Source organism: Oncorhynchus kisutch, linkage group LG7, assembly GCF_002021735.2.
Source record: "Oncorhynchus kisutch isolate 150728-3 linkage group LG7, Okis_V2, whole genome shotgun sequence".
NCBI classification, from domain to species: Eukaryota; Metazoa; Chordata; class Actinopteri; order Salmoniformes; family Salmonidae; genus Oncorhynchus; species Oncorhynchus kisutch.
The window spans coordinates 42,318,704-42,345,544 of NC_034180.2; the positions used below are offsets into that span (position 1 = coordinate 42,318,704).

The window sequence follows — 26,841 nt, forward strand, 5'->3', positions numbered from 1 at the left end:
TCAATCTCTTATTTTGCGTCGTCGCTTGCTAGTGACGTAAACCATCACTGTAATATGGCCGTTGTGAAATCAACGAGGGTCAACATGTTCAATGTCACTGCATTTTTACAACATTCTGGGAGATGTAAGCTGTCTTTAGATTAAAATAAGAGCAACATCAGGACAAACGACGATATATCTGTGATAAAGTAAGCCCAGTTTTGACGCAATGTATCATACTTGCTGTTGATGATCAGCTTGCTAGATATATCTCTAACGTTAGCCAGCTAGCATTGTAGCTAGCTAACTTGCTAAACGTAGCGTTGCAGAGCATTTTCCATAGTACAAGGCATGTAAGCTAGATCTCTATCCAGACCTAGTAAACTATAGACACTACTCGTAAACTAAGTTCTCATTGGGTGGTGTCTAACCAAACTATTGCATCCAGAATAATATGTAGTGTTAACCATATACACTTATTCAGAGCTCTTCCTAACCTCTGCCTCTTCATCATTCACAGGTTGTGAGCATCATCCCTCCTCTTGCCATCTGTCCGCCATGTCCACTCAGGCAAGTAAACTGTTTGTGGTAGCGGTGCGGTCTGCATGTTGCCACCCCAGGGCTAGGCCCACCCTGAAGCAGTCTGCCTCTCCGTGTAGCCCCAGGGTCCTGCTCCAGAGACGGCTCTTCAGCCTGGACTCGCTTTCCTCCGGCCCCGGCCGGCCACAGCCCCAACAGGCTAGGACAGACCGGGCATCCCCCTCTTCAGCCCCAACCCACAGGAACCTGTCTGCTGTGGCTGTCTCTGTCCAGGTAGAGATCCCGATGGTGTTTTATGGACAAGTAACAATGTATCCATAACAACAGCAAACCAGTTGCTCCAAAACTGTGGGAAAGCTACTGGGTTTGTGTTTGTTAACAATGTCTTCTTGGTTTTGCACAACAGTTATGCTCGAGCTCTGGGGGCCCATGTAAACCTTTTTATTTTCCGTATCTACTAGGAAGCTGCGTGTTTCATGGGCTACAGGAATGTGACTGAAAAAGTGCGTTATTGAACAAGATTAACTGTATAGGAAGCTCTGGGGACAGGTCGTCTGGATACTGGACAGACCATAAATTGGCAGATGCAAACAGATTATCATCTTTAGTGGATAACAATTCTCGGTTTGAGTTGTGTGGTTGCAATATCAACCGTCCCTTATCTCTGGTATATCTTGGCATGCATCATTCAAGACTGAGTTGAAATGGTGTGCAGCACAATGGACATAAGTGCCAGAGTTTACAGTACTCTGTATAGAAAACAGTTGGGCCAGCAACCTCGACCTACAGGTTGTGGCAAAAAACATTTGCACACAAAGGACTTAAGGCGAGTCTCAAATTGGATTTAATTAAATGTATCTTGAATATTGCAGCCCATTTGTGTAGGCTATTAGTCATACAAGACCTGCTGAATTCAACAATAAATAGTGGCTGAATTAATCCATGAGCCGACTCCTATTTTCCCCCCTCGTTAGGCTATGATATTACATTTTTATGAAAAGTTACTAAATACTGTGTAATGCAGTAGATGGTAGGATACACTGCATAACAAAACAATCCCTAGTAAACTAGTGTTTTGAGGGTGGACTGGCTGTATTATTTGGCATTAATAGACTGGTTTTACAAACAACTTTCTATCCAAGCTGGGAGAGAGCACGAGGACCGCTCATGTCATGCAGGTTCAGGAACAATCTGCAATGTTTGAATTTCCAACTTTTTAATTACTGGACAAGTAAATACATTATTGCCAGCAGTCAAAAAATGACAGCATTGCGACACCTATGTATAGATTTGTGAAATGTTGCGCTTAACTTGAGAAAATGGCAACCAAATAGGCCTACCAAGAAACATTTATCTGTTAGCTAAAGCAAGGCCAGACATACCCTGGCACCACAGAAAGCCTATCATTAATTCAATAGACATGCAGCCGTGTAGACATGTCACAATTTGGGCACCACGGACAGTGAGCAGTATAGTTAATACGTTGTGAGTGGCTGACATGTTCCATTCCTGGGGGTTTGGGGTAAACAGCAACCTTACGGGGGTCCAGAGAAACTGCGCCAGTGCTGGTCAGTCCTGGGTTGAGGCAGGATGGAGCGATGAAGGAAGAGGGCAGTGTTCATTGAAGTAGGGAAGATGAAAGGAGAATGTTTGTTAACGTGTCTGTCTCGTGTGTTTAGGACCAGAGTCGCCCGCTGGGCAGGTATGACTTCCTGGACCTAGGGGAGGTAGAGGAGAACACTCAGAGGGCTCAGCTCTGTAGAACCATCAAAAGGTTCATCATAGACCCTGCCCTGGCCAAACTGGTCACTCAGCACCTAGGACCTGACCTGGAGGACAGCAAAGCTGTTATATTTGAATGTAATCCAGGTACGTGCTGCGTCTGTGTTCTAGGCCATTTAGGACTTAACATCTCATTTTAGTTGTCACCTCGCCGAATACAACCTTAAAGTCAAACGCTTACTTATAAGCCCTTAACCGACAATGCCGTTTTAAGAAAAATACCTAAAAGTAACAAAATGAAAGAGCAGCTGTAAAATAATAATAATATCGAGGCTATATACAGGGCTGGGGTACAGGTACAGAGTCCATGTGGAGGCTATATACAGGGCTGGGGTACAGGTACAGAGTCCATGTGGAGGCTATATACAGGGCTGGGGTACAGGTACAGAGTCCATGTGGAGGCTATATACAGGGCTGGGGTACAGGTACAGAGTCCATGTGGAGGCTATATACAGGGCTGGGGTACAGGTACAGAGTCCATGTGGAGGCTATATACAGGGCTGGGGTACAGGTACAGAGTCCATGTGGAGGCTATATACAGGGCTGGGGTACAGGTACAGAGTCCATGTGGAGGCTATATACAGGGCTGGGGTACAGGTACAGAGTCCATGTGGAGGCTATATACAGGGCTGGGGTACAGGTACAGAGTCCATGTGGAGGCTATATACAGGGCTGGGGTACAGGTACAGAGTCCATGTGGAGGCTATATACAGGGCTGGGGTACAGGTACAGAGTCCATGTGTGGGGGCACCGGTTAGTCGCGGTAATATGGACATGTAGGTAGAGTTATTAAAGTGACTATCTGCATAGATAATAACACGGAGCAGCAGCAGACTAAATATTTTTTATTTCACCTTTATTTAACCAGGTAGGCAAGTTGAGAACAAGTTCTCATTTATAACTGTGACCTGGCCAAGATAAAGCAAAGCAGTTCGACAGATACAATGACACAGAGTTACACATGGAGTAAAACAAACATACAGTCAATAATACAGTAGAAACAAGTCTATATACGATGTGAGCAAATGAGGTGAGATAAGGGAGGTAAAGGCAAAAAAAAGGCCATGGTGGCGAAGTAAATACAATATAGCAAGTAAAACACTGGAATGGTAGTGTGGTTTGTAACAATGGGAGAGGTTTGTGTGTGTGGTCAGTAACAATGGGAGTGTTCATTAGAATGTGTGTGTGTCTCAGGCCCAGGGGTGTTGACTAGGACTCTGCTGAATTCTGGAGCTCAGAGAGTGGTGACGCTGGAGGGAGAGAAGTCCTTCTTACCTGACCTGCAGGTGAGTCTACCCAGCCTCGGGCCAGGGTCGTTTTCAGTAGGAGAGTTACATGTCTACACATCTTCATTGTACCAACATTCTGGCGTGTGTGTGTAGGCTTTGGAGTGTCTTCTGGATGGTCAGCTGGAGGTGGTCCACTGTGATTTCTTCAAGCTGGACCCTATGGGCAGAGGCAGCATGAGACCTCCGGCCATGTACACTGACAAACTGTTCACTGACCTGGGCATATCAGAGGCAAACTGGACCGATGGTGAGACACACACAGGAAAAAGACATACAAAGACACATTATCAGACTCCCCTTTATTCACCAAGTACATCTATACTAGGGATGCAATGGTATAGTGGGCCCACGGTTCGGTATGTATCACGCTTTGTGGGCAACGGTACAGTGGGCCCACGGTTCGGTATGTATCACGCTTTGTGGGCAACGGTACAGTGGGCCCACGGTTCGGTATGTATCACGCTTTGTGGGCAACGGTACAGTGGGCCCACGGTTCGGTATGTATCACGCTTTGTGGGCAACGGTACAGTGGGCCCACGGTTCGGTATGTATCACGCTTTGTGGGCAACGGTACAGTGGGCCCACGGTTCGGTATGTATCACGCTTTGTGGGCAACGGTACAGTGGGCCCACGGTTCGGTATGTATCACGCTTTGTGGGCAACGGTACAGTGGGCCCACGGTTCGGTATGTATCACGCTTTGTGGGCAACGGTACAGTGGGCCCACGGTTCGGTATGTATCACGCTTTGTGGGCAACGGTACAGTGGGCCCACGGTTCGGTATGTATCACGCTTTGTGGGCAACGGTACAGTGGGCCCACGGTTCGGTATGTATCACGCTTTGTGGGCAACGGTACAGTGGGCCCACGGTTCGGTATGTATCACGCTTTGTGGGCAACGGTACAGTGGGCCCACGGTTCGGTATGTATCACGCTTTGTGGGCAACGGTACAGTGGGCCCACGGTTCGGTATGTATCACGCTTTGAACCGTCAGAGAGAGGGGTAGCTTCCAGTACACAGTGAACCGTCGGAGGGTAGCTTCCAGTACAGTGAACCGTCGGAGAGAGGGGTAGCTTCCAGTACACAGTGAACCGTCAGAGAGAGGGGTAGCTTCCGGTACACAGTGAACCGTCAGAGAGAGGGGTAGCTTCCGGTACACAGTGAACCGTCAGAGAGAGGGGTAGCTTCCAGTACACAGTGAACCGTCAGAGAGAGGGGTAGCTTCCAGTACACAGTGAACCGTCAGAGAGAGGGGTAACTTCCAGTACACAGTGAACCGTCAGAGAGAGGGGTAGCTTCCAGTACACAGTGAACCGTCGGAGAGAGGGGTAGCTTCCAGTACACAGTGAACCGTCGGAGAGAGGGGTGGCTTCCAGTACACAGTGAACCGTCGGAGAGAGGGGTAGCTTCCAGTACACAGTGAACCGTCGGAGAGAGGGGTAGCTTCCAGTACACAGTGAACCGTCGGAGAGAGGGGTAGCTTCCAGTACACAGTGAACCGTCGGAGAGAGGGGTAGCTTCCAGTACACAGTGAACCGTCGGAAAGAGGGGTAGCTTTGCGTTGCTCTGGATGTCCAACTATCAGTGGAGAGAGCTAGATCGGGTGTCTGTCAATTGTGTGTGCAGACTGTACTTTGTTTTACGGTCTTCTTACCCTCGTCATCGTATTGTAACGTCCCTCGGTTTATAAGCGCGGAAATCGACTCTGCCGTTGGAGCGTATTTTTTGCGGCACAGACGATAGCGCGCTGGACTTTGGGCTAGAAGGTCGAGGGTTCGAGACCTGCTCCCTGCTGTTTCATCACAGTATTGGACGCTGAATCCAAAATGTTCCCACACAGCGGATTTGAAAGACGGCGGTGCCTCTTAAAATGAGCTTCTCTCGGTCTTGCTAGCGCTCGCCATTGTCACGTTGGAGCTGAGAGAATACTTGTTATTAGTTTCCCCTCCTCGTGGGGCCCCTTTAGGGATATTTCCTACTGAGGCGTCATTGCAAATCGTCATTTTTTGTTTAAGGGGGTTGCGGTTACTGCGGTTGCCACATTGAGACATTGTTGTGGAGTAAAGTTTGTCAGCCCTCGGGAGCTCCCTAACGGCCCCAAGCGGCACGTGTGGATCTGAATGTACAATGTGTGTGTAGTCTGCAGCGCAATTATCAAGTTTTGGAAAAGGACAGGCATACCATAATTCCGCGGTTCACGTGTGCGTATTGAACCGTAGGGGGCGTACTGTACGGTTCCATAACATACTGTACCGTTGCATCCCTCATCTATACCAGGAATTTGACCCTGGTGAAAAGGTGCTGACCACAATAGATAGAACAAACTATCCTGTTTTTCTGTGTTTGTTAACTGTGTGTGTGTGTGTGTGTGTGTGTATATAGAGGTTCCAGTGAAGGTGGTTGGTATACTCCCCCAGCGCATTGAGAGGAGTCAGCTGTGGAAGCTGCTGTATGTCCTGTTTGATCGGCTCTCTATCTACCGTTACGGACGAGTAGAGCTCAACATGTTCATCAGCGAGAAGGAATACCTGGTGAGTACACACACACACACACACACACAGACTCAATGAGCGCAAATGCAGTGGTGTTTAAACAATGGTGTGGATGGTTTTGTTCTTTCTCTCCCATAGAAACTAATGGCTAAGCCAGGGGACATGTTGAACTACAGAGCCTTTGGTGCTTTATGGCAGATGGCATGCCACATCGAACTGCTACACAAGGTGAGAGGGAAGGGCTATAACTGGAGGACTGGAAATAAGCAGGAGGGGGAGAGAAGTTGATATACCTGGTGGGAAGATTAGGGGTGTGTGAGTTAAGGTAGAACTGGAGGAATGGAACATGAAAAGTGGTGAGAGCAGATGTCACAGAGCTTTGACAGTGTCTCTTCTAACAGATGCTCTTCTCTGTGTGTTCTCTTTCAGGAGCCGTGGGCATCGTTTGTGACTTCTTCTAAGTACAAGCTGGCCATTCCAAAGAGCAGAGTAAGGATGCACTGTTCTACCAGCATCATAATGGAACATTCACTTTGTCAGATCCTCCTGTGTTTGAATATACAGTGAAAGACAATGTCATGTACTACATATTGGAGACTTGTTACAAATATTGGATAACTGCTAATTCTGCTCTTCTGTGTGTTTTTACGTTTTATGATCGTTGCTATTGAGTTTGTCTCTTCTATAAAGCGCGCTGTACCGGCCTAGCTACAACCATTAGAAAAAAGACAAGGTCTGAAGCCTGTCGTTTTCCCCCTGTCCTCCAGCTTCCTAATGACAACCTGTGTCTGGTGCGAATGACACCTCGCAAGGACCTGTTCTCCGCCTCGCTGACCCCCTCCAATGCAGCCACCCTGGTTATGATGGTCAAACAATGTTTGGCCAAGAGGAAGGCCCGGCTAGTAGACCGGCTCAAGTGAGTGGAACTCGCGAGCGCACACACACAATCTTGCACAGACCGTTTCAAGTGAGTGCTGTACAAACTTAAATATGATCCTTGTTGGCCACATTGATAATTTAGTCTGCTGTCTTTCTCCATCTCTGCCTCTCACCCTCATTCTCTCTCCCAGTATGTGGAGTCCAGACAGTGGTCCTAAGCTGCTGAAGGAGATGGGGATGCAGGAGGATGTACTGACGGGCCATGTCTACCCAGAGGAGTACAAGCAGCTGTTTGAACTGGTGGATAAGTCCCAGGAGTTCACCCAGAGCTGGCTGTATGAGGAGGTACTGGAGAACACCCAGAAGGAGGGATGGATATAGACACAGTGCCACCACTAGGATTGGAGGGGTAGTGCAGCCAGGCTGTCCGAGGCTACAATTCTAGATAACCCTAAACCCCCAAGTTGTTGAACCACTCCCAACGTCATAGTTTAGGGTGGTCCTGAGCTGATGAGTTTGGTATTTGATCTTTTTAAAAGGGGCTACAGTGTTTGTCCTGAGCTCTATGCGAGTGCTGTCCAGTCGAGCCGAAGAGTTGACTGGTGAAAGGCTGCCTCTCCTACCTTCACAGGACGTTTTCTCTGCGGTTGGTTACGGGTAGCAGCAGAATGGTTACTTTATTGGCAAAGCAAGGTTAATGAGTCAAGATGTATTTAAACCATTCAATCGCATTTTGTCACTGTTATTCATGGGTTTTTAATACTATAGGCTTTTTGCTAACACAGCACATGAAACTAACTGAGTCATACTAGTATGCGTTTCCTGAACCTGATGTTGAATTGCATTGAATACTACATCGGGCAGAAATTAGCGTTTTTAATCACAAAAGTTTCCTCGCATGACATCTATAAGTCAGAATGTTGAATAAAATATTTTTAAAATACTTTACTGGTTGGTCCTTTTGGAGGTAGGAATGTGAGACAATATATCCACATTAAAGTGAAATTACATAAACTTTTCAAAGCACTGGTAGAGCGTTCAGATGTCTTATCACCTGAAGCATGTGCAGAACCTTGTGAAGCCGTGCATGAGCTTGGCAAGTATGCATGCTGCAGATGATCTAAATCTGAACGCAATAGCAGCACTTTGAAAAGTTGATGGAATTATACTTTCCTGTGGATATACTGTCTTTACATTCCTACCTGCAAAAGGACCAACCACATGGACAACCAGAAAAGTACATTCAAATAACATTTTATTCAAAATTCTGGCTTGTAGAGGTCGTGAGACGAAACGTTCCTGATTCAAACGCTCGTTTCTGTCCGACAATGCAATTCAACGTCAGGTTTCCAGGCAATCATATGTGATTGGTTTCTACCGCTTGAATTGTTTTGTGTATAGGTAACTTTTTAGTGTACATGCATACCATGTCTACATGTATTGACAGTTCATTCAGTTATATGTACAGTTTTGGGCTATTAGGACTAATTCTAAATGGTAAGTACTAAAATGTCTGACCATGGTCAGTCAGTGCCATTCTGTATTCACTGATTGTCATCATATGCCTTAGCATTCCAGCTGGATAAATGATTTTGTGATTAGAGTACATCAAAAAGCATATTGCATCTTTCATGCTATAACCATTGGAGGAAATGTAATTATCAAAATAAATGTTTTGATTAATACTGGTTGACTGTTTCAAAGGTAATTTATTTAAAATGTATGTATAATTGGTGTGTTGCAAATCATGACTATGGGAGTCTGTGTGCATTGTTGGTCGACAATGCTGTTTAGAAACTTAGTATTCAACTAGTATTGTCACTATTTTTGACAAACTGTTTATCCCCGCAATAAAGCATATGTTTCCCTCTAGAAAAACCTAACCATCTAAAAAACTGAGGGAATTAAATTTGACCTGCACTTACATCTGACGCTTGACCTCGTCGTATTTGTAGATACGCTATATGACCGCCTGGTGGCGCCAAACCACTGCAAAAGCTGTCCACCGATAGGAAAGCGTCAGATTGTGAATCTTCCGGATAGGTGTAAGGAAGATACCGGAAAACAAATATCAGTGTCAATGTTTGGTTCAGCATACTGGATACAAGACCCAAAATTCATTCAATTGTAAGTAGCTAGCTACGGCCGTGTTTTAGGAGACAACGATTTGTATCAAAAAGCACCGTAAAAACCTGACAAGCGCTAGCTTGACAACCAGACATGTTAATGTAGCCAAGTTAGCTAGGTCACAGCTAACATGATCCAACCGTGTGTTAAACATATACGTACTCATGTATTCTATATATTGATTTTTGCAATAACACGGGACCTTAATAGCTAGCAATGTGTATAGTAGTAGGTACAGTAGCGTTAGCTTCAAGCAATGTAGACCGCTATAGGTAGGCTAACTAAGGTTAGCTTGTTATGCTAGCTAGCCAAGTAAACCCGTTGACAAGCCTGTGAAGATAACTAATCACGACATTACCTATTATTTGCTAGCATTGTCAGGACAATTGTCTGCACGGAGAAAAAAATGTCCGCATTGTAGCCCTTGCCGTAAAGCAGGTTTTCTCCAATAGTTGTGTATTGTAGCAAATCTTGTGACTGACTGTTAGGTTGTCTACTCCAGAACATTGTGCGCCAGTCTGATGACCGTTCTGACTACAAGAAACATGATGCATCATGATATTATTTTGTCGGTCACCATCCACAACTGGTAGTTTAGTACACGACAACATTAGCTAAGTGATTTGAATGTGTCAGAGAGAAGACCCTTGTTACTGTCCTCTGGGTGAGGACCAGAGTATGTTCATTTTATGAGAGGAATACATAACTGTCTGATGTTCTCCACGTAGGACCCCAGATACACATACAGCATCTGTGTAGAGGGAACATGGAAGTGCATCTTATTACATTCAGATGAGTCACCTGAACAGTCCTCTATGTAGCTGCTGTGTGTTGTGTAATGCCTTGTATCTTCAGGTTGATGAGTCATAGAATCCACTCCGGTGAGGCTAGTTAATATTGATTATACTCCCTGTGTGTGTGAATTAATTGCAAGTTCTAGCCTGTGCATGTTCCCACTTGGGTGTTTTTGTCAGTTGAGTTGGCTTTGGATGATTGTGTGTGTTCCAAACATTGTTTTTAACCCTTCTCTCACGTGAGATGGACTGACCTACTTTCCACCTGTGTGTAACTGTGTGTGTGTACTTCATTATTTATGGGCCCCCTGCAAGAGAACAGAGACAAAGGATGATGTGGTGATAGAGGGAGAGAATAAGCTGTAGACTGAGAGCCAAGAGTAACAGAGAAGGGTAGATGGATAGGGAGGACGAGAGATAGCAAGGAGGGTGAACATTAACAGTGGCCAAGTTCAGCTGGCGCCAACATGCCCTGCTGAGACACACACACTCCCCTTAGAGATGCATTGTGAATAACACCATTAATTCAGAGGTAGGTGTTGCATAAAGCCACCTGCCTTGCTCTTCATGTTATTCTGCATGTTCCATACAATACTCCCGGGTCCATTCTATGAAGTCTATTTCTTAGGGCCTAACCCTCTAGAACATGGATGGGCAATTGGCGGCCCCCCTTTTGAATGCCCTCAGATACATTTTTTTTCTGAGCTAAATTGGGTCTCAATTTACTGTTGCGAGTTAGAATAGTAGAATACACAAGGTGCAATATAGAAATGTGGTTGTGCATCAGCAGTTTTTCTCTTGTCAGTCACTGATGGTCAGTCAATTAGCCCATGTCAGCTACATTTTCGTAGATAGTTGGCAGTTAAACTAATTTAGCAATCTAAACTTATAATGGTTGAATTACCGGCCGGGGGGGCGCATTATTTTATTAGTCTCACTCAGATATCATATAAAAACATGCTAACCTTTCTCTCCACTTTATGGCAAACTGTTTCGAATTGTAGGAAATTAGCAGGGCCGATTTCCACGTTTATAAACCCAGGGTCGTTACACTACTCCCTCCTTTCAAAGAGCGCGTCCTCGCGCTAGCTTGCGACTCTACGTTTTACAGGAACGCGCTCACCGGTCAAGCACACGCACTGTCGTGGATGCAAGGTCCGATCCCATTTCGGACACCAATGTAATGAAACAGCAAGGGGCAGGTCTCGAGCCCGAGGTCCGGCGCGCTATCGACTGTGCTGCAAAAGCATGCTCGTGCGGCAGATTTCCCTGGGCCGTTACAATACATACATTTTGGTGCAGTATTTCTCACATCAAAAAATTTGCATGAGGATGAGTCGTCTCTTGGGGAATGACAACAGGCATTTACGTGGGGGCGTAGACTTCGGCTACCGACTTCAATTTACCTCGATAAAAAGGTTGTGTGCCCGAACAGCCAAAGTCCAAAATGAACAAAACGGCACAACATGTTGTCATAATATATGTACAAACTATTCCGAACTGCCTTTTTAATGCTGAAGTGTATTCTGAGTAGAGGTTGACCGATTAATTGGCATGACCTTTTTGGACGCCGATTACATTGTAATCTACGAGGAGACTGAGTGGCAGGCTGACCACCTGTTATGCAAGTGCAGCATCAAAAGGACTTTGTGGCTGCAAGGAGTCAGGGTATATGCAACAGTTTGGGCCGCCTGGCTCGTTGCGAACTGTGTGAAGACCATTTCTTCCTAACAAAGACAGTAATTAATTTGACATAACATTGAAGGTTGTGCAATATAACAGAAATATTTAGACATATGGATGCCATCTGTTCGATAAAATATATAACGGTTCCATATTTCACTGAAAGAATAAACGTTTTGTTTTCGAAATGATAGTTTCCGAATTTGACCATATTAATGACCAAAGACTCGTGTTTCTGTGTGTTATTATGTTATAATTAAGTATATGATTTGATAGAGCAGACTGACTGAGCGATGGTAGGCAGCAGCAGGCTCGTAAGCATTCATTCAAACAGCCCTTTCGTGCGTTTTGCCAGCAGCTCTTCGCAATGCTTGAAGCACAGCGCTATTTATGACTTCAAGCCTATCAACTCCCGAGATGAGGCTGGCAATACTATAGTGCCTATAAGAACATCCAATAGTTAAAGGTCTATGAAATACAAATGGTATAGAGAAAAATAGTCCTATAATTCCTATAATAACTACAACCTAAAACTCTTCTTACCCGGGAATATTGAAGACTCGTGTTAAAAGAAACCACCAGCTTTCATATGTTCTCATGTTCAGAGCAAGGAACTTAAATGTTAGCTTTTTTACATGGCACTTATTGCACTTTTACTTCTCTAACACTTTGTTTTTTAATTATTTAAATCAAACAGAACATGTTTAATTATTTCAGACTAAATTGATTTGATTTATTTATGTATTATATTAAGTTAAAATAAAAGTGTTCGTTGTTCATTCAGTATTGTTGTAATTGTCATTATTTTATATATATACATAAATAAATAAAAATGTCAGATTAATCGCTATCACCGCTGAAAAATCCTAATCTGTCGACCTCTAATTCTCAGTGTTTTGAGATTTGGAAGAATGTGTTTGTTTACTCAGGAATTGCGTTAGACATGTTCTCTCTTTTCTATTCCCTTCCTTACACTGGTAATAACGCCTTGCCTTCTGATAGGCTAAGTGAAAGTTAAACCATATTGATTATGCCAATCGAATCCTCTCAGATTGTCATATGTGCGTAGGGGTCCATTTGGGATTGGGACATGACTATCTGTTGGATAGTACAGGGAATCATGTCAGCTTTATTCATTTTCTTTCTGCAATGCTCTGAACACAGCCCTAATCTAACCAACTCACATCTGTTCACCTCTGACCTTCTTCCCCTGTCTCCAATCTGATTGGTCAAGATCCAGACAGCGCTTAGCAACCCAGGGAGTTCTGACCAGCCCTTGTAAGGGCAGAAGGAGTGTTTGTGTTATGTCTCCCTGAGTTTTAATGGAGCTTTCTACGAAGGAGATTATATTTGATACTTTTATACTTCCTATAAAAACATGTAGTACATTAGGAGGAAGTCTTTTCTCTTGTTTTAGGGGTCAAAAGATCAGATTTTAGGATTTGAGCTTGTTTTACTGCTGTAATGTGGTGAAACTTTAAACAGGATTGAACTGATTAGAGGAAGGCTTATAAACAGCCCAGTATCTCAGGACAGGCAAGGCAGTGGAACAGTGAAAGCCTCTATTCTTTCTCTCACTACTCCCTTGTTCTTTCTCTCTTCCCCCCTCTTTCAAAGGGAATTGGAAACACATGTTTACATTGCCAAAGCAAGTGGAATAGACAAACAAAAGGGAAATAAACTCTCTCTCTCTCTCTCTCTCTCTCTCTCTCTCTCTCTCTCTCTCTAGTCAGTAGGAGGAGGGCTGTTTATTGTAGGTGTGGCAAGGGGAGTGGCCGACCTTCATGCTGAGAGGTCACGGAGGAGGAGCCCCATGGATGAGGGTAAGGATGAGAAGGTGACAGGGAGAGGAAGGGGGGGGATCTAGTCAGTTGTACAACTGAATGCCTTCAATTGAAATGAGTCTTCCGCATTTAACCCAACACCTCTGAATCAGAGAGGTGCGGGGGGGCTCCCTTATTCGACATCCATGTCATCGGCACACGGGGAACAGTGGGTTAACTGCCTTGCTCAGGGGCTGAACAACATATGTTTTACCTTGTCAGCTCGGGGATTCAATCCAGCAACCTTTCGGTTACTGGCCCAACAATCTAACCACTAGGCTACCTGCCGAGCCCATGGGTGAGTGCGGGAGGCAGGGGGAGAGAGAGGAGCTCTCTGGATAAGGTCTAGGAGAGGAGAGGGAGAGAGAGGAGCTCTCTGGATAAGGTCTAGCAGAGGAGAGGGAGAGAGAGAGGAGCTCTCTGGATAAGGTCTAGGAGAGGAGAGGGAGAGAGAGGAGCTCTCTGGATAAGGTCTAGGAGAGGAGAGGGAGAGAGAGGAGCTCTCTGGATAAGGTCTAGGAGAGGAGAGGGAGAGAGAGGAGCTCTCTGGATAAGGTCTAGGAGAGGAGAGGGAGAGAGAGGAGCTCTCTGGATAAGGTCTAGGAGAGGAGAGGCAGAGAGAGAGGAGCTCTCTGGATAAGGTCTAGGAGAGGAGAGGCAGAGAGAGAGGAGCTCTCTGGATAAGGTCTAGCAGAGGAGAGGGAGAGAGAGGAGCTCTCTGGATAAGGTCTAGGAGAGGAGAGGGAGAGAGAGAGGAGCTCTGGATAAGATCTAGGAGAGGAGAGGCAGAGAGAGAGAGAGAGCTGAAATATTGTCTTATGTCCCGATTCTTCACCCTTTTCTCCTGATCATTGATTTAAAAGCATTGGGTTAGTGTGAGCATTGGGTTAGTGTGAGCATTGGGCTAGTGTGAGCATTGGGTTAGTGTGAGCATTGGGTTAGTGTGAGCATTGGGTTAGTGTGAGCATTGGGTTAGTGTGAGCATTGGGTTAGTGTGAGCATTGGGTTAGTGTGAGCATTGGGTTAGTGTGAGCATTGGGTTAGTGTGAGCATTGGGTTAGTGTGAGCATTGGGTTAGTGTGAGCATTGGGTTAGTGTGAGCATTGGGTTAGTGTGAGCATTGGGTTAGTGTGAGCATTGGGTTAGTGTGAGCATTGGGCTAGTGTGAGCATTGGGTTAGTGTGAGCATTGGGTTAGTGTGAGCATTGGGTTAGTGTGAGCATTGGGTTAGTGTGAGCATTGGGTTAGTGTGAGCATTGGGTTAGTGTGAGCATTGGGTTAGTGTGAGCATTGGGCTAGTGTGAGCATTGGGTTAGTGTGAGCATTGGGTTAGTGTGAGCATTGGGTTAGTGTGAGCATTGGGTTAGTGTGAGCATTGGGTTAGTGTGAGCATTGGGTTAGTGCGAGCATTGGGTTAGTGCGAGCATTGGGTTAGTGCGAGCATTGGGTTAGTGCGAGCATTGGGCTAGTGCGAGCATTGGGTTAGTGTGAGCATTGGGTTAGTGTGAGCATTGGGCTAGTGTGAGCATTGGGCTAGTGTGAGCATTGGGCTAGTGTGAGCATTGGGTTAGTGTGAGCATTGGGCTAGTGTGAGCATTGGGCTAGTGTGAGCATTGGGCTAGTGTGAGCATTGGGTTAGTGTGAGCATTGGGTTAGTGTGAGCATTGGGTTAGTGTGAGCATTGGGTTAGTGTGAGCATTGGGTTAGTGCGAGCATTGGGTTAGTGCGAGCATTGGGTTAGTGCGAGCATTGGGTTAGTGCGAGCATTGGGCTAGTGTGAGCATTGGGTTAGTGTGAGCATTGGGTTAGTGTGAGCATTGGGTTAGTGTGAGCATTGGGTTAGTGTGAGCATTGGGTTAGTGTGAGCATTGGGTTAGTGTGAGCATTGGGCTAGTGTGAGCATTGGGCTAGTGTGAGCATTGGGCTAGTGTGAGCATTGGGTTAGTGTGAGCATTGGGCTAGTGTGAGCATTGGGCTAGTGTGAGCATTGGGCTAGTGTGAGCATTGGGTTAGTGTGAGCATTGGGTTAGTGTGAGCATTGGGTTAGTGTGAGCATTGGGTTAGTGTGAGCATTGGGTTAGTGTGAGCATTGGGTTAGTGTGAGCATTGGGTTAGTGTGAGCATTGGGTTAGTGTGAGCATTGGGTTAGTGTGAGCATTGGGCTAGTGTGAGCATTGGGCTAGTGTGAGCATTGGGCTAGTGTGAGCATTGGGTTAGTGTGAGCATTGGGTTAGTGTGAGCATTGGGTTAGTGTGAGCATTGGGTTAGTGTGAGCATTGGGTTAGTGTGAGCATTGGGTTAGTGTGAGCATTGGGCTAGTGTGAGCATTGGGCTAGTGTGAGCATTGGGCTAGTGTGAGCATTGGGCTAGTGTGAGCATTGGGTTAGTGTGAGCATTGGGCTAGTGTGAGCATTGGGCTAGTGTGAGCATTGGGTTAGTGTGAGCATTGGGTTAGTGTGAGCATTGGGTTAGTGTGAGCATTGGGTTAGTGTGAGCATTGGGCTAGTGTGAGCATTGGGCTAGTGTGAGCATTGGGCTAGTGTGAGCATTGGGTTAGTGTGAGCATTGGGTTAGTGTGAGCATTGGGCTAGTGTGAGCATTGGGCTAGTGTGAGCATTGGGTTAGTGTGAGCATTGGGTTAGTGTGAGCATTGGGTTAGTGTGAGCATTGGGTTAGTGTGAGCATTGGGCTAGTGTGAGCATTGGGTTAGTGTGAGCATTGGGTTAGTGTGAGCATTGGGTTAGTGTGAGCATTGGGTTAGTGTGAGCATTGGTTAGTGTGAGCATTGGGTTAGTGTGAGCATTGGGTTAGTGTGAGCATTGGCTGGAGGGAGTTTCCACCGGTGTAAAATACATTTGAGAAAGTGTGCAAATATCACTAGCAACAACAGAATAAACATTTTGGGATTACATATAGAAGGTCAATTTTATTCAGAATATGTTGCTTTACCAAGTGGGATTGAAATAGATTGAATTGTACTTTTTTTGTCATTGATCTCCATAATATCCAAGTGAAAAGAAAATGCTACAACTTTTTACAAATGAATAACTAAAATATAGTCGTTGCGTAAGTTTTCACCTCCTTTGTTTAGACAAGCCTAAATTAGTTGAGAAGTAAAATGTGGCTTAATAAATCACATAGAGGTTAACATGATTTTTGAATGACTTCCCCTTCCTCTGTCCCCCATACATACATCTGTAAGATCCTTCAGTCATGTATTGAATTTAAAGCACAAATTCAGCTACAAAGACCAGGGAGCTTTACGAAAGCCTCATAAAGAAGGGCAGTGATTGGTAGATGGGTAACAAAAGCAAATCAGACAGGGGTGGCAGGTGGTTAGAGCGTTGGGCCAGTAACCAAAAGGTTGCTAGATCGAATCCCCGAGCTAACAAGGTAAAAATCTGTCGTTCTGCCCCTGAACAAGGCAGTTAACCCACTGTTCCTAGGCCGCCATTGTAAATAAGAATTTGTTCTTAACTGACTTGCCTAGTTAAAGAAAATAAAAACAAGTTAGTAATTATTCTGTGGATGATGTCAAAGATGCAGTCATCCTTCTGAACTGAGCTGCAGAATAAATATGGAACTGGTCAGGGATCAGGCCAGTAGTGACTTTAAAATTGACAAAATGAGTGTGTATGTAAACTTACGACTTCAACTGTATATATATATTGAAAAGAATAATGTGCAAATATTGCACAAAACAGGTGTCCAAAGCTCTTAGAGTCTTACCCAAAGCTCTTAGTCTTACCCAAAGCTCTTAGAGTCTTACCCAAAGCTCGTAGAGTCTTACCCAAAGCTCGTAGAGTCTTACCCAAAGCTCGTAGAGTCTTACCCAAAGCTCGTAGAGTCTTACCCAAAGCTCGTAGAGTCTTACCCAAAGCTCGTAGAGTCTTACCCAAAGCTCTTAGAGTCTTACCCAAGGAGACTCTCAATAAGGCGTTTCTAACATGAATTGACTCTGGGGGTGAATAATTATTATTGGTGTTCTTTTTAATGAATCTTAATTAAAGTTTTTTTTGACAAGAGTATTTTGTGTAGATTGTTGACAAAAAATAAAAGAAATTCCTTTTAATCCCACTTTTTGTAACACAATAAAATTAAGAAATCAATGGAGGTGTAGATTTTGTTTTTATAGGCACTGTATCTCAACTCCTAATATTGAGTTAATGACACTGAATGGAGCTAATTACATTCATTGTAGCTAATTACATTCATTGTAGCTAATTACATTCATCGTAGCTAATTACATTCATTGGAGCTAATTACATTCATTGTAGCTAATTACATTCATTGTAGCTAATTACATTCATTGTAGCTAATTACATTCATTGTAGCTAATTACATTCATTGGAGCTAATTACATTCATTGTAGCTAATTACATTCATTGGAGCTAATTACATTCATTGGAGCTAATTACATTCATTGGAGCTAATTACTTCATTGGAGCTAATTACATTCATTGTAGCTAATTACATTCATTGTAGCTAATTACACTCACTGGAGTATCTGACAGTCTTTGAAAAGGCACCCGGTGAATACCAGTCGCAGAAAGTGTTGGAAAGCCTTCTTGACCTGGACATGCATTTTTGCTGACACATGGATGACCTTTTGTTTAACCAGCTAAACAGCTGCTTTTGGCAAATGTGTTTGGAGGGGGTTTCTGGGTTGCTAATTTGCCTGGGCGGGGGTCCCTGGGTCTCTGATTTGCCTGGGAGGGGGTTTCTGGGTTGCTAATTTGCCTGGGTGGGGGTCCCTGGGTCTCTGATTTGCCTGGGAGGGGGTTTCTGTGTTGCTAATTTGCCTGGGCGGGGGTCCCTGGGCAAGAAAAGGTGGAAGACCCTGTATTAGATCTACATGAGTGCCTCCAGAGTCGATTGGAATCTCCTTCTGTGTGTTATGACAACAACAGAACCTGTCTCTTTTTCTGCTTCCAGGTCAGTGCGAGAGTGCGGGACCAGTGGTGTCAGAGGGTCAGGAGGGCGTAGTGGACCTCCACTACAACCAATTGGACCCCTCGGAACCAATTCAGGTCTCCGCCCACCAAAACCAGAACTTGACACAAACTCAACTCGATGATGGTCAGAGGGTTGGATGTGACTCCATCGAACAAGACTCTTTAAATGCTAATAGGGATGAAGAGGAGGAGGAAGATGGTGATAGAAAGATGAAGGGAGAGGATGATGATGTGATGGTGGAAGAAGAGAAGGACAGTGTGACAGCACCCGACACTCCTATGACTGACTCCTCCTTCTCAGACACAGGTAACGCACACACACACACACACACACACACACACACACACACACACACACACACACACACACACACACACACACACACACACACACACACACACACACACACACACACACACACACACACACACACACACACACACACACACACACACACACACACACAGGGGAGGCAGAGACTAGTCAATTCTATTGAGTAAACTGTGTGTTTGTGGCCATGGTTGAAGGTCTGGGTTACTCAATCGTCTGGGCTTATGAGTGTGCGTGTGTGTCTGTGTGTGCACTTACAGGGCCTTGCAAAAGTATTCATCCCCCTGGCGTTTTTCCAATTTTGTTTAATTTCAACGTGTAATTTAAATGTATTTTTATTTGGATTTCATGTAATGGACATACACAAAATAGTCCAACTTGGCAAAGTGAAATTAAAAACATAACGTGTTTCAAACGGAGCACCATTAATTCCATTATAAAAACATTGAAAGAGTATGGCACCACAACAAACCTGCCAAGAGAAGGCCTCCCACCAAAACTCACAGACCAGGCAAGGAGGGCATTAATCAGAGAGGCAACAAAGAGACCAGAGATAACCCTGAAGGAGCTGCAAAGCTCCACAGCGGAGATTGGAGTATCTGTCCATAGGACCACTTTAAGCCGTACACTCCACAGAGCTGGGCTTTACAGAAGAGTGGCCAGAAAAAAGCCATTGCTTAAAGAAAAAATAAGCAAACATGTTTGGTGTTTGCCAAAAGGCATGTGGGAGACTCCCCAAACATATGGAAGAAGGTCCTCTGGTCAGATGAGATGAAAATGTAGCTTTTTTGTCCATCAAGGAAAACGCTATGTCTTGCGCAAACCCAACACCTCACATCACCCCGAGAACACCATCCCCACAGTGAAGCATGGTGGTGGCAGCATGCTCCGGGGATGTTTTTCAGGGACTGAGACACTAGACAGAATTGAAGGAATGATGGATGGCGCTAAATACAGGGGAATTCTTGAGGTACACCTGTTTGTCTTCCAGAGATTTGAGACTGGGACGGAGGTTCACCTTCCAGCAGGATGACCCTAAGCATACTGCTAAAGCAACACTCAAGTGGTTTAAGGGAAAACATTTAAATGTGTTGGAATGGCCTAGTCAAAGCCCAAACCTCAATCCAATTTGAGAATCTGTGGTATGACTTAAAGATTGCTGTACACCAGTGGAACCCATCCAACTTAAAGAAGCTGGAGCGGTTTTGCCTTGAAGAATGGGCACAATCCCAGTGGCTAGATGTGCTTATAGAGATGTGCTTATAGAGACATACCCCAAGACACTTGCATCTGTAATTGCTGCAAAATGTGGCTCTACAAAGTTTTGACTTTGGGGGGCTGAATAGTTATGCACGCTCAACTTTTCTGTTTTTTGTCCTATTTCTTGTTTGTTTCACAATAAAACATATTTTGCATCTTCAAAGTGGTAGACATGTTGTGTAAATCAAATGATACAACCCCCCCCCCAAAAAAAAATTGTAATTCCAGGTTGCAAGGCAACAAAATAGGAGAAATGCCAAGGGGGGTGAATACTTTCGCAAGCCACTGTACGCTAACCCTGTTAATCGGTCAGCAGATCAGATTTGTGGCATACAGCCCGGGTCACACAGTGATGTCAGAGCAACCACATCAGCTACAGTCAGAGAGCTAGAGAGGTAAAGGAGAGTGGTACAGCAAGGAGCAGGACATAAGGAGAAGAGGAGGTAGATCGATAGGGAGAGATTTTAATAGAAGTCAGGGAGAAGAAGGGAAGATGTAGGGAGTCAGTGGAGAGGTAAAGTGATTGAGAGGAGCCTGAGGATCTGTGGTGCCTGTCCCATAACACACAATGTCTGGGCAAGACGTGAGTATCTACCAGTTGCCACTGGGTGTTGCCTATTGTGTTGTTTTTCCATTGTGATGTCATTGTAGCCAAATGTGCTAGCCTGTGATGTGAGCTCTGTGTGTCATTGTGCTAGCCTTTGTCCATCCCTTGTTTTAGCCTTTAGTCTGGCTAACAACAAGGCTCACTGTTGTTAATTTATCACATTAATTTCCCACCATGTGATAAAAAGGCTTTATTGACTTGTTAGGACTTGGGATTGTTCAAACAGGCTGTATGGTTTCCACAGAACAGAATCACAAAGAGAAAAGTACATAGCGAGAGTGTGTGTAATCGCTCAGAAGGTAGAGATTCTGCTCAGTTTTCACCTGCTCTCACTGTCTGACATTTATAACAGGGTTGCTTTGATGTTTGATGTACTCTCTCTCTCTCTCTCTTTTTGTCTTGTCCCTTTGTCTTCTCCATCCTCAATTCTCTCCCTCTCACATTCTCTCTTTAGGCAGTTTGGTAGAGCTTCACCCTTCTGTGTCTCCAGAGACTACATGTCCCGTCAGCCTCGTAGCAGGTTGTCCAGACGAACCCTCCTACAGTAACCCTGAAGGGAAGAGGCACACCTCCACCACAGAACCTACAGGACCTACCTCCACCACAGAACCTACCACCTCCACCACAGACCCTAGCACTGCCCTCCTAGCCTCCCTAGAGGAGCTAGGGGAACGTAAAGATCACTCCCACCTTCCTCAGTCCCTCCATCAGGTGTGTGCCCGTCCCTCTCCATTCTATATATTGTATTTCTACCTGCCTGCGCTGTTCTCAAGTCAACATTTATCTGGCAGCCTGGTGTAGGTGTGATTCCCTCTGTGGTTAGCTGTAATTCCTCACTATATATGCAAAAGTATGTGGACACCCCAGAACATGAGAACATATGAAAGCTGGTGGTTCCTTTTAACATGAGTCTTCAATATTCCCAGGTAAGAAGTTTTAGGTTGTAGTTATTATAGGAATTATAGGACTATTTCTCTCTATACCATTTGTATTTCATATACCTTTGACTATTGGATGTTCTTATTGGCACTTTAGTATTGCCAGTGTAACAGTATAGCTTCCGTCCCTCTCCTCGACCCTACCTGGGCTCGAACCAGGAACACATCGACAACAGCCACCCTCGAAGATTCATTACCCATCGCTCCATAAAAGCCATGGCCCTTGCATGGGAAAGGGGAACAACTACTCCAAGTCTCAGAGCGAGTGACGTTTGAAACTCTATTAGCGCGCACCCCGCTAACTAGCTAGCCATTTCACATCAGTTACACCAGCCTAATCTCGGGAGTTGATAGACTTCAAGTCATAAACAGCGCAATGCTTGAAGCATTTGCGAAGAGCTGCTGGCAAACACATGAAAGTGCTGTTTGAATGAATGCTTACGAGCCTGCTGCTGCCTACCATCGCTCAGTCAGACTGCTCTATCAAATATCAAATCATAGACTTAATTATAACATAATAACACACAGAAATACGAGCCTTTGGTCATTAATGTGGTCAAATCCGGAAACTATAATTTCGGAAATAAAACGTTTATTCTTTCAGTGAAATACGGAACCGTTCCCTATTTTATCTAACGGGTGGCATCCATCAGTCTAAATATTCCTGTTACTTTGCACAACCTTCAATGTTATGTCATAATTACGTAAAATTCTGGCAAATTAGTTTGCAGCGAGCAAAGTTTAATATTGCCCGCTAACATGAATTTATTTTAACTAAATATGCAGGTTTAAAAATATATACTTCTGTGTATTGATTTTAAGAAAGGCATTGATGTTTATGGTTAGGTACATTCGTGCAACGATTATGCGCTTTTGAAAATCCCCCGTTTCGCAAAGTAGGCTGTCTTTGTTAGGAAGAAATAGTCTTCACAGTTCGCCATGAGCCAGGCGGCCCAAACTGCTGCATATACCCTGACTCTGTTGCACAGAATGCAAGAGAAGTGACACAATTTATTTACCTAGTTAAAAGAAATTCATGTTAGCAGGCAATATTAATTAGGCCTGGCTGGCCAACTGCCCAACATCAGAGCCCCGACCTCACTAATGCTCTTGTGACTGAATGGAAGTCCCTGCAGCAATGTTCCAACATCTAATGGAAAACCTTCTCAAAAGAGTGGAGGCTGTTATAGCAGCAAAGGAGGGACCAACTCCATATTAATGCCCATGATGTTGGAATGAGATGTTTGACAAGCAGGTGTCTAGAAGAAAAATAAACGCACACCTACCAAGACGAGGTGCTCGCTAGCGGAGTAGAAACTTGAAAATAAAAGAGAGCCGCACACTCTAGGAGCTCAGATGCAAAAATGTAATAAACACTGCGGGATGACTCATTTATATAGTGTCAAAAGACACAGGTGTCTGTAATCATGGCCAGGAGTGGCCTAATATCATTGGTTAATAATCAAATATTAAAATGTCATACAAAGAACAGCATATAAACAAATGGATAGCATACGATCATAAATTAGTGACAAGCAGGTGTCCACATACTTTTGGTCATGTAGTGTATTTACCAGACTGACTGAACACACACACACACACACACACACACACACACACACACACAGCCATCACAGTGTGTGTGAGTGTGGTATAATCCCTGTCATTATGATACACAGAGCTCTGGGTGAAGTGAAGTGAAAATGTGTTGTCTATTCCCTCCTCCACCAGTAGGGGCACTGCTGTCATTTCTGATCAGCACCTCTCTGCATCTGTCTACTCCAATGATGTAAATACATCATTGGTCTACTCCCTCCCTCCTCCCAACACTTTCAACTGTCTCCTGGGGGCGCGTTCAGGTGGGTTCAGCGTTACAGAATGTTCAGATATAAATGTATTGTTGAGAACAGACATGGCCCAAATGGAACCCTGGACCCTAGCACAGACTGGGAGGATTTGACCGGTGCAGTCAATATGGTAATCGCTCCACCTTGCCCTCTGATAGGTTAGGTGAAAGTTTCACCATATTTATTATGGCAATCAAATCCTCTCAGATCTTCACATTCGCATAGGGCAGCGGTTCCTAAACTAGGGGTCGCAACCCCATGTGCCTAATATGAAAAAATACAAAACAAATTATTTACTGTATATTATAATATCGTCTTTGTATCTCAAAATCATGTGGTTGACCTTAAAATATCTAAATGAAAATGATTCAAATCTAAAGGGTAATATTCAACCAGATCATGGAAAGAGGCTACACTGTACTGGTGAATCGGTTGGACCAGCAACACTATGAAACCACACAATATTGCAGAGACTTTGATATTACCAGCCGCAATTTATATAGTGAAAGCCATGTGTGGGGAGGGAAGAGGCTCAGAAACTCACATCAATACATTTGTCAAATAACAGTGTTTAATGAAGAATTCATGCTATTGCTAGCAATCAACAGGAAACTCTTAATGACTCAAACTGCCATATGGAAGCATTGTATGGCACAACGAGAGCAACTGGCGCCAAACGAGCTGAGCAGAGAACTCTGACTACATCAAACCACATCCACTGCGCACGCCTGTTCACAAAACTTTGTGGAGATAAGGGATCAGAACATGACAATGTTGTATTTCACAGCGAAGCTTGGTGGTTATCGATGGGGAGTGGTGGAAAGATGTTTTTCATTAAGAGAGGAACTCTTGTAGTTCACAATGGAGGTAAAAAAAAAACTTGGTTGACTTTCTGTGTAATGAAAAGAAAACGAGTCTCCTTGCCTATTTATCAGACCAATTTTAGAAACTGAACAAACTGAATGCAAGCATGCAGGGGAAATACAGGGGCATGCAGGGGAAATACAGGGGCATGCAGGGGAATGCAGGGGAAATACAGGGGCATGCAGGGGAAATGCAGGGGAATACAGGGGCATGCAGGGGAAATACAGGGGCATGCAGGGGAAATACAGGGGCATACAGGGGAAATACAGGGGCATACAGGGGCATGCAGGGGAAATACAGGGGCATGCAGGGGAAATACAGGGGCATACAGGGGAAATACAGGGGAAATACAGGGGCATGCAGGGGAAATACAGGGGAAATACAGGGGCATGCAGGGGAAATACAGGGGCATACAGGGGAAATACAGGGGCATGCAGGGGAAATACAGGGGCATGCAGGGGAAATACAGGGGAAATACAGGGGCATGCATGGGGCATACAGGGGCATGCAGGGGAAATACAGGGGCATACAGGGGCATGCAGGGGAAATACAGGGGCATGCAGGGGAAATACAGGGGAAATACAGGGGCATGCAGGGGAAATACAGGGGCATGCAGGGGAAATACAGGGGCATGCAGGGGAAATACAGGGGCATACAGGGGCATGCAGGGGAAATGCAGGGGAAATACAGGGGCATGCAGGAGAAATACAGGGGAAATACAGGGGCATGCAGGGGAAATACAGGGGCATACAGGGGAAATACAGGGGCATGCAGGGGAAATACAGGAAATGCAGGGGAATGCAGGGAATGCCGGGGAAATACAGGGGAATGCAGGGGGAAATACAGGGGAATGCAGGGGAAATACAGGGGAATGCAGGGGAAATACAGGGGAATGCAGGGGAAATACAGGGGAATGCAGGGGGAAATACAGGGGAATGCAGGGGAATGCAGGGGAAATACAGGGGAAATGCAGGGGAAATACAGGGGAAATGCAGGGGAAATACAGGGAATGCAGGAGAAATACAAAAACATTCTCCAGATGAGTGACTGATCCAGAGGAAAGTATGTTTGTAACAGAAAACAGCATCAGGAAGTGTCCCACACGAGTGATGACTGCTCACATCCAACGCTTGGAAGAGCACTTTGGGACCTACTTTCCAATCCATTTGACTATGATCCTTGCTCAGTTGACATTCCGGTTAGTGAAATCAAACTCGGAAATCTCTGACTTCAGTGCGTTCAAGACAACCAGAAATACGGTTAGAATGTTTTGCAATTGACTGTCATAGTTCCTATTTAAAAAAATGTAAAAAGTAAAAGAGTAAACATTGGCAAGGGGTCCATTTGGGATTGGGACATGACATCTGTTGGATAGAACAGGGAATCACGTCAGCTTTATTCATTTTCTTTCTGCAATGCTCTGAACACACCCCTATTCTAACCAACTCACCTCTGACCTTCTTCCCCTGTCTCCAATCTGATTGGTCAAGATCCAGACAGCGCTTAGCAACCCAGGGAGTTCTGACCAGCCCTTGTAAGGGCAGAAGGAGTGTTTGTGTTATGTCTCCCTGAGTTTTAATGGAGCTTTCTACGAAGGAGATTATATTTGATACTTTTATACTTCCTATAAAAACATGTAGTACATTAGGAGGAAGTCTTTTCTCTTGTTTTTTGTCAAAGCCTCTTATTTCTCTCACTGCTCCCTCACTCTCTCTCTCCCCTGAGCTCTCTCTCACTCTCACTCTCTCTCTCTCCCCTGAGCTCTCTCTCACTCTCACTCTCTCTCTCCCCTGAGCTCTCTCTCACTCTCACTCTCTCTCTCCCCTGAGCTCTCTCTCACTCTCACTCTCACTCTCACTCTCTCTCTCTCTCTCTCTCTCTCTCTCTCTCTCTCTCTCTCTCTCTCTCTCTCTCCCTGAGCTCTCTCTCACACTCTCTCTCTCTCCCTGAGCTCTCTCTCTCTCTCTCTCCCCTGAGCTCTCTCTCACTCTCTCTCTCTCTCTCTCTCTCTCTCTCTCTCTCTCTCTCTCTCCTGAGCTCTCTCTCACTCTCTCCCTTTCTCTCTCTCTCCTGAGCTCTCTCTCTCTCTCTCTCTCCTGAGCTCTCTCTCTCTCTCTCTCTCTCTCTCTCTCTCTCTCTCTCTCTCCCCTGAGCTCTCTCTCACACTCTCTCTCTCTCTCTCTCTCTCTCTCTCCCCTGAGCTCTCACTCTCTCTCTCTCTCTCTCTCTCTCTCTCTCTCTCTCTCTCTCTCTCTCTCTCTCTCCTGAGCTCTCTCTCACTCTCTCCCTTTCTCTCTCTCTCTCTCTCTCCCCTGAGCTCTCTCTCTCTCTCTCTCTCTTGCACATGTAGGCCTACGCACCACAAGCAAGCAAAATGAGCAATTCATATTTATATAAATGTTTTGTTACTTGCAACAAAGAAGAGGGAGAAAGAGTGAGTGTGAGAGAGGTCAGTGGGTTGTTACCGCCTCTCACTTGATTAGAAATGCGAGCGCTCATGCCCTCTTTCTCACACACACTCTCTCACTCTCTCTCTCTCTCTCTCTCTCTCTCTCTCCACTTCAGTCAGCAGGACAACAATAACAGTCACTAGAGAGGTAGAGTCTGACACACCGCTGCTGCTTTATCAGGCTGTGGAGCTCGCCTCACCTC

General features: G+C 45.1%; 2 protein-coding genes across 4 annotated transcripts; both read left to right on the top strand.

Moving 5' to 3' along the window:
* Nucleotides 1–11: 11 nt before the first annotated feature.
* tfb2m (transcription factor B2, mitochondrial) lies at nt 12–8,648 on the top strand. The gene is made up of 10 exons (XM_020488246.2): nt 12–188; nt 500–792; nt 2,199–2,388; nt 3,496–3,587; nt 3,684–3,837; nt 5,972–6,120; nt 6,220–6,309; nt 6,511–6,570; nt 6,849–6,997; nt 7,152–8,648. Exons 2-10 carry the CDS (start codon nt 538–540, stop codon nt 7,339–7,341), a joined length of 1,329 nt encoding a protein of 442 aa, XP_020343835.1. The 5' UTR covers nt 12–188; nt 500–537; the 3' UTR covers nt 7,342–8,648.
* Nucleotides 8,649–8,971: 323 nt separating this feature from the next.
* LOC109894632 (uncharacterized) lies at nt 8,972–24,389 on the top strand. 3 transcript variants are annotated; one of them, XM_031829125.1, is made up of 5 exons: nt 8,972–9,087; nt 13,294–13,387; nt 18,323–18,605; nt 20,993–21,251; nt 23,213–24,389. In XM_031829125.1, the coding sequence occupies exons 2-5, from the start codon at nt 13,378–13,380 to the stop codon at nt 23,231–23,233; spliced, it is 573 nt and encodes a 190-aa protein (XP_031684985.1). In that variant the 5' UTR covers nt 8,972–9,087; nt 13,294–13,377; the 3' UTR covers nt 23,234–24,389. The 3 variants fall into 3 exon arrangements, with proteins under 3 accessions (XP_031684985.1, XP_031684984.1, XP_031684982.1); XM_031829124.1 differs by having other exon boundaries at nt 8,973–9,087; nt 18,323–18,649; nt 20,995–21,251; nt 23,210–24,389; XM_031829122.1 differs by having other exon boundaries at nt 8,973–9,087; nt 18,323–18,649; nt 20,995–21,251.
* The last annotated feature ends 2,452 nt before the right edge of the window (nt 24,390–26,841 follow it).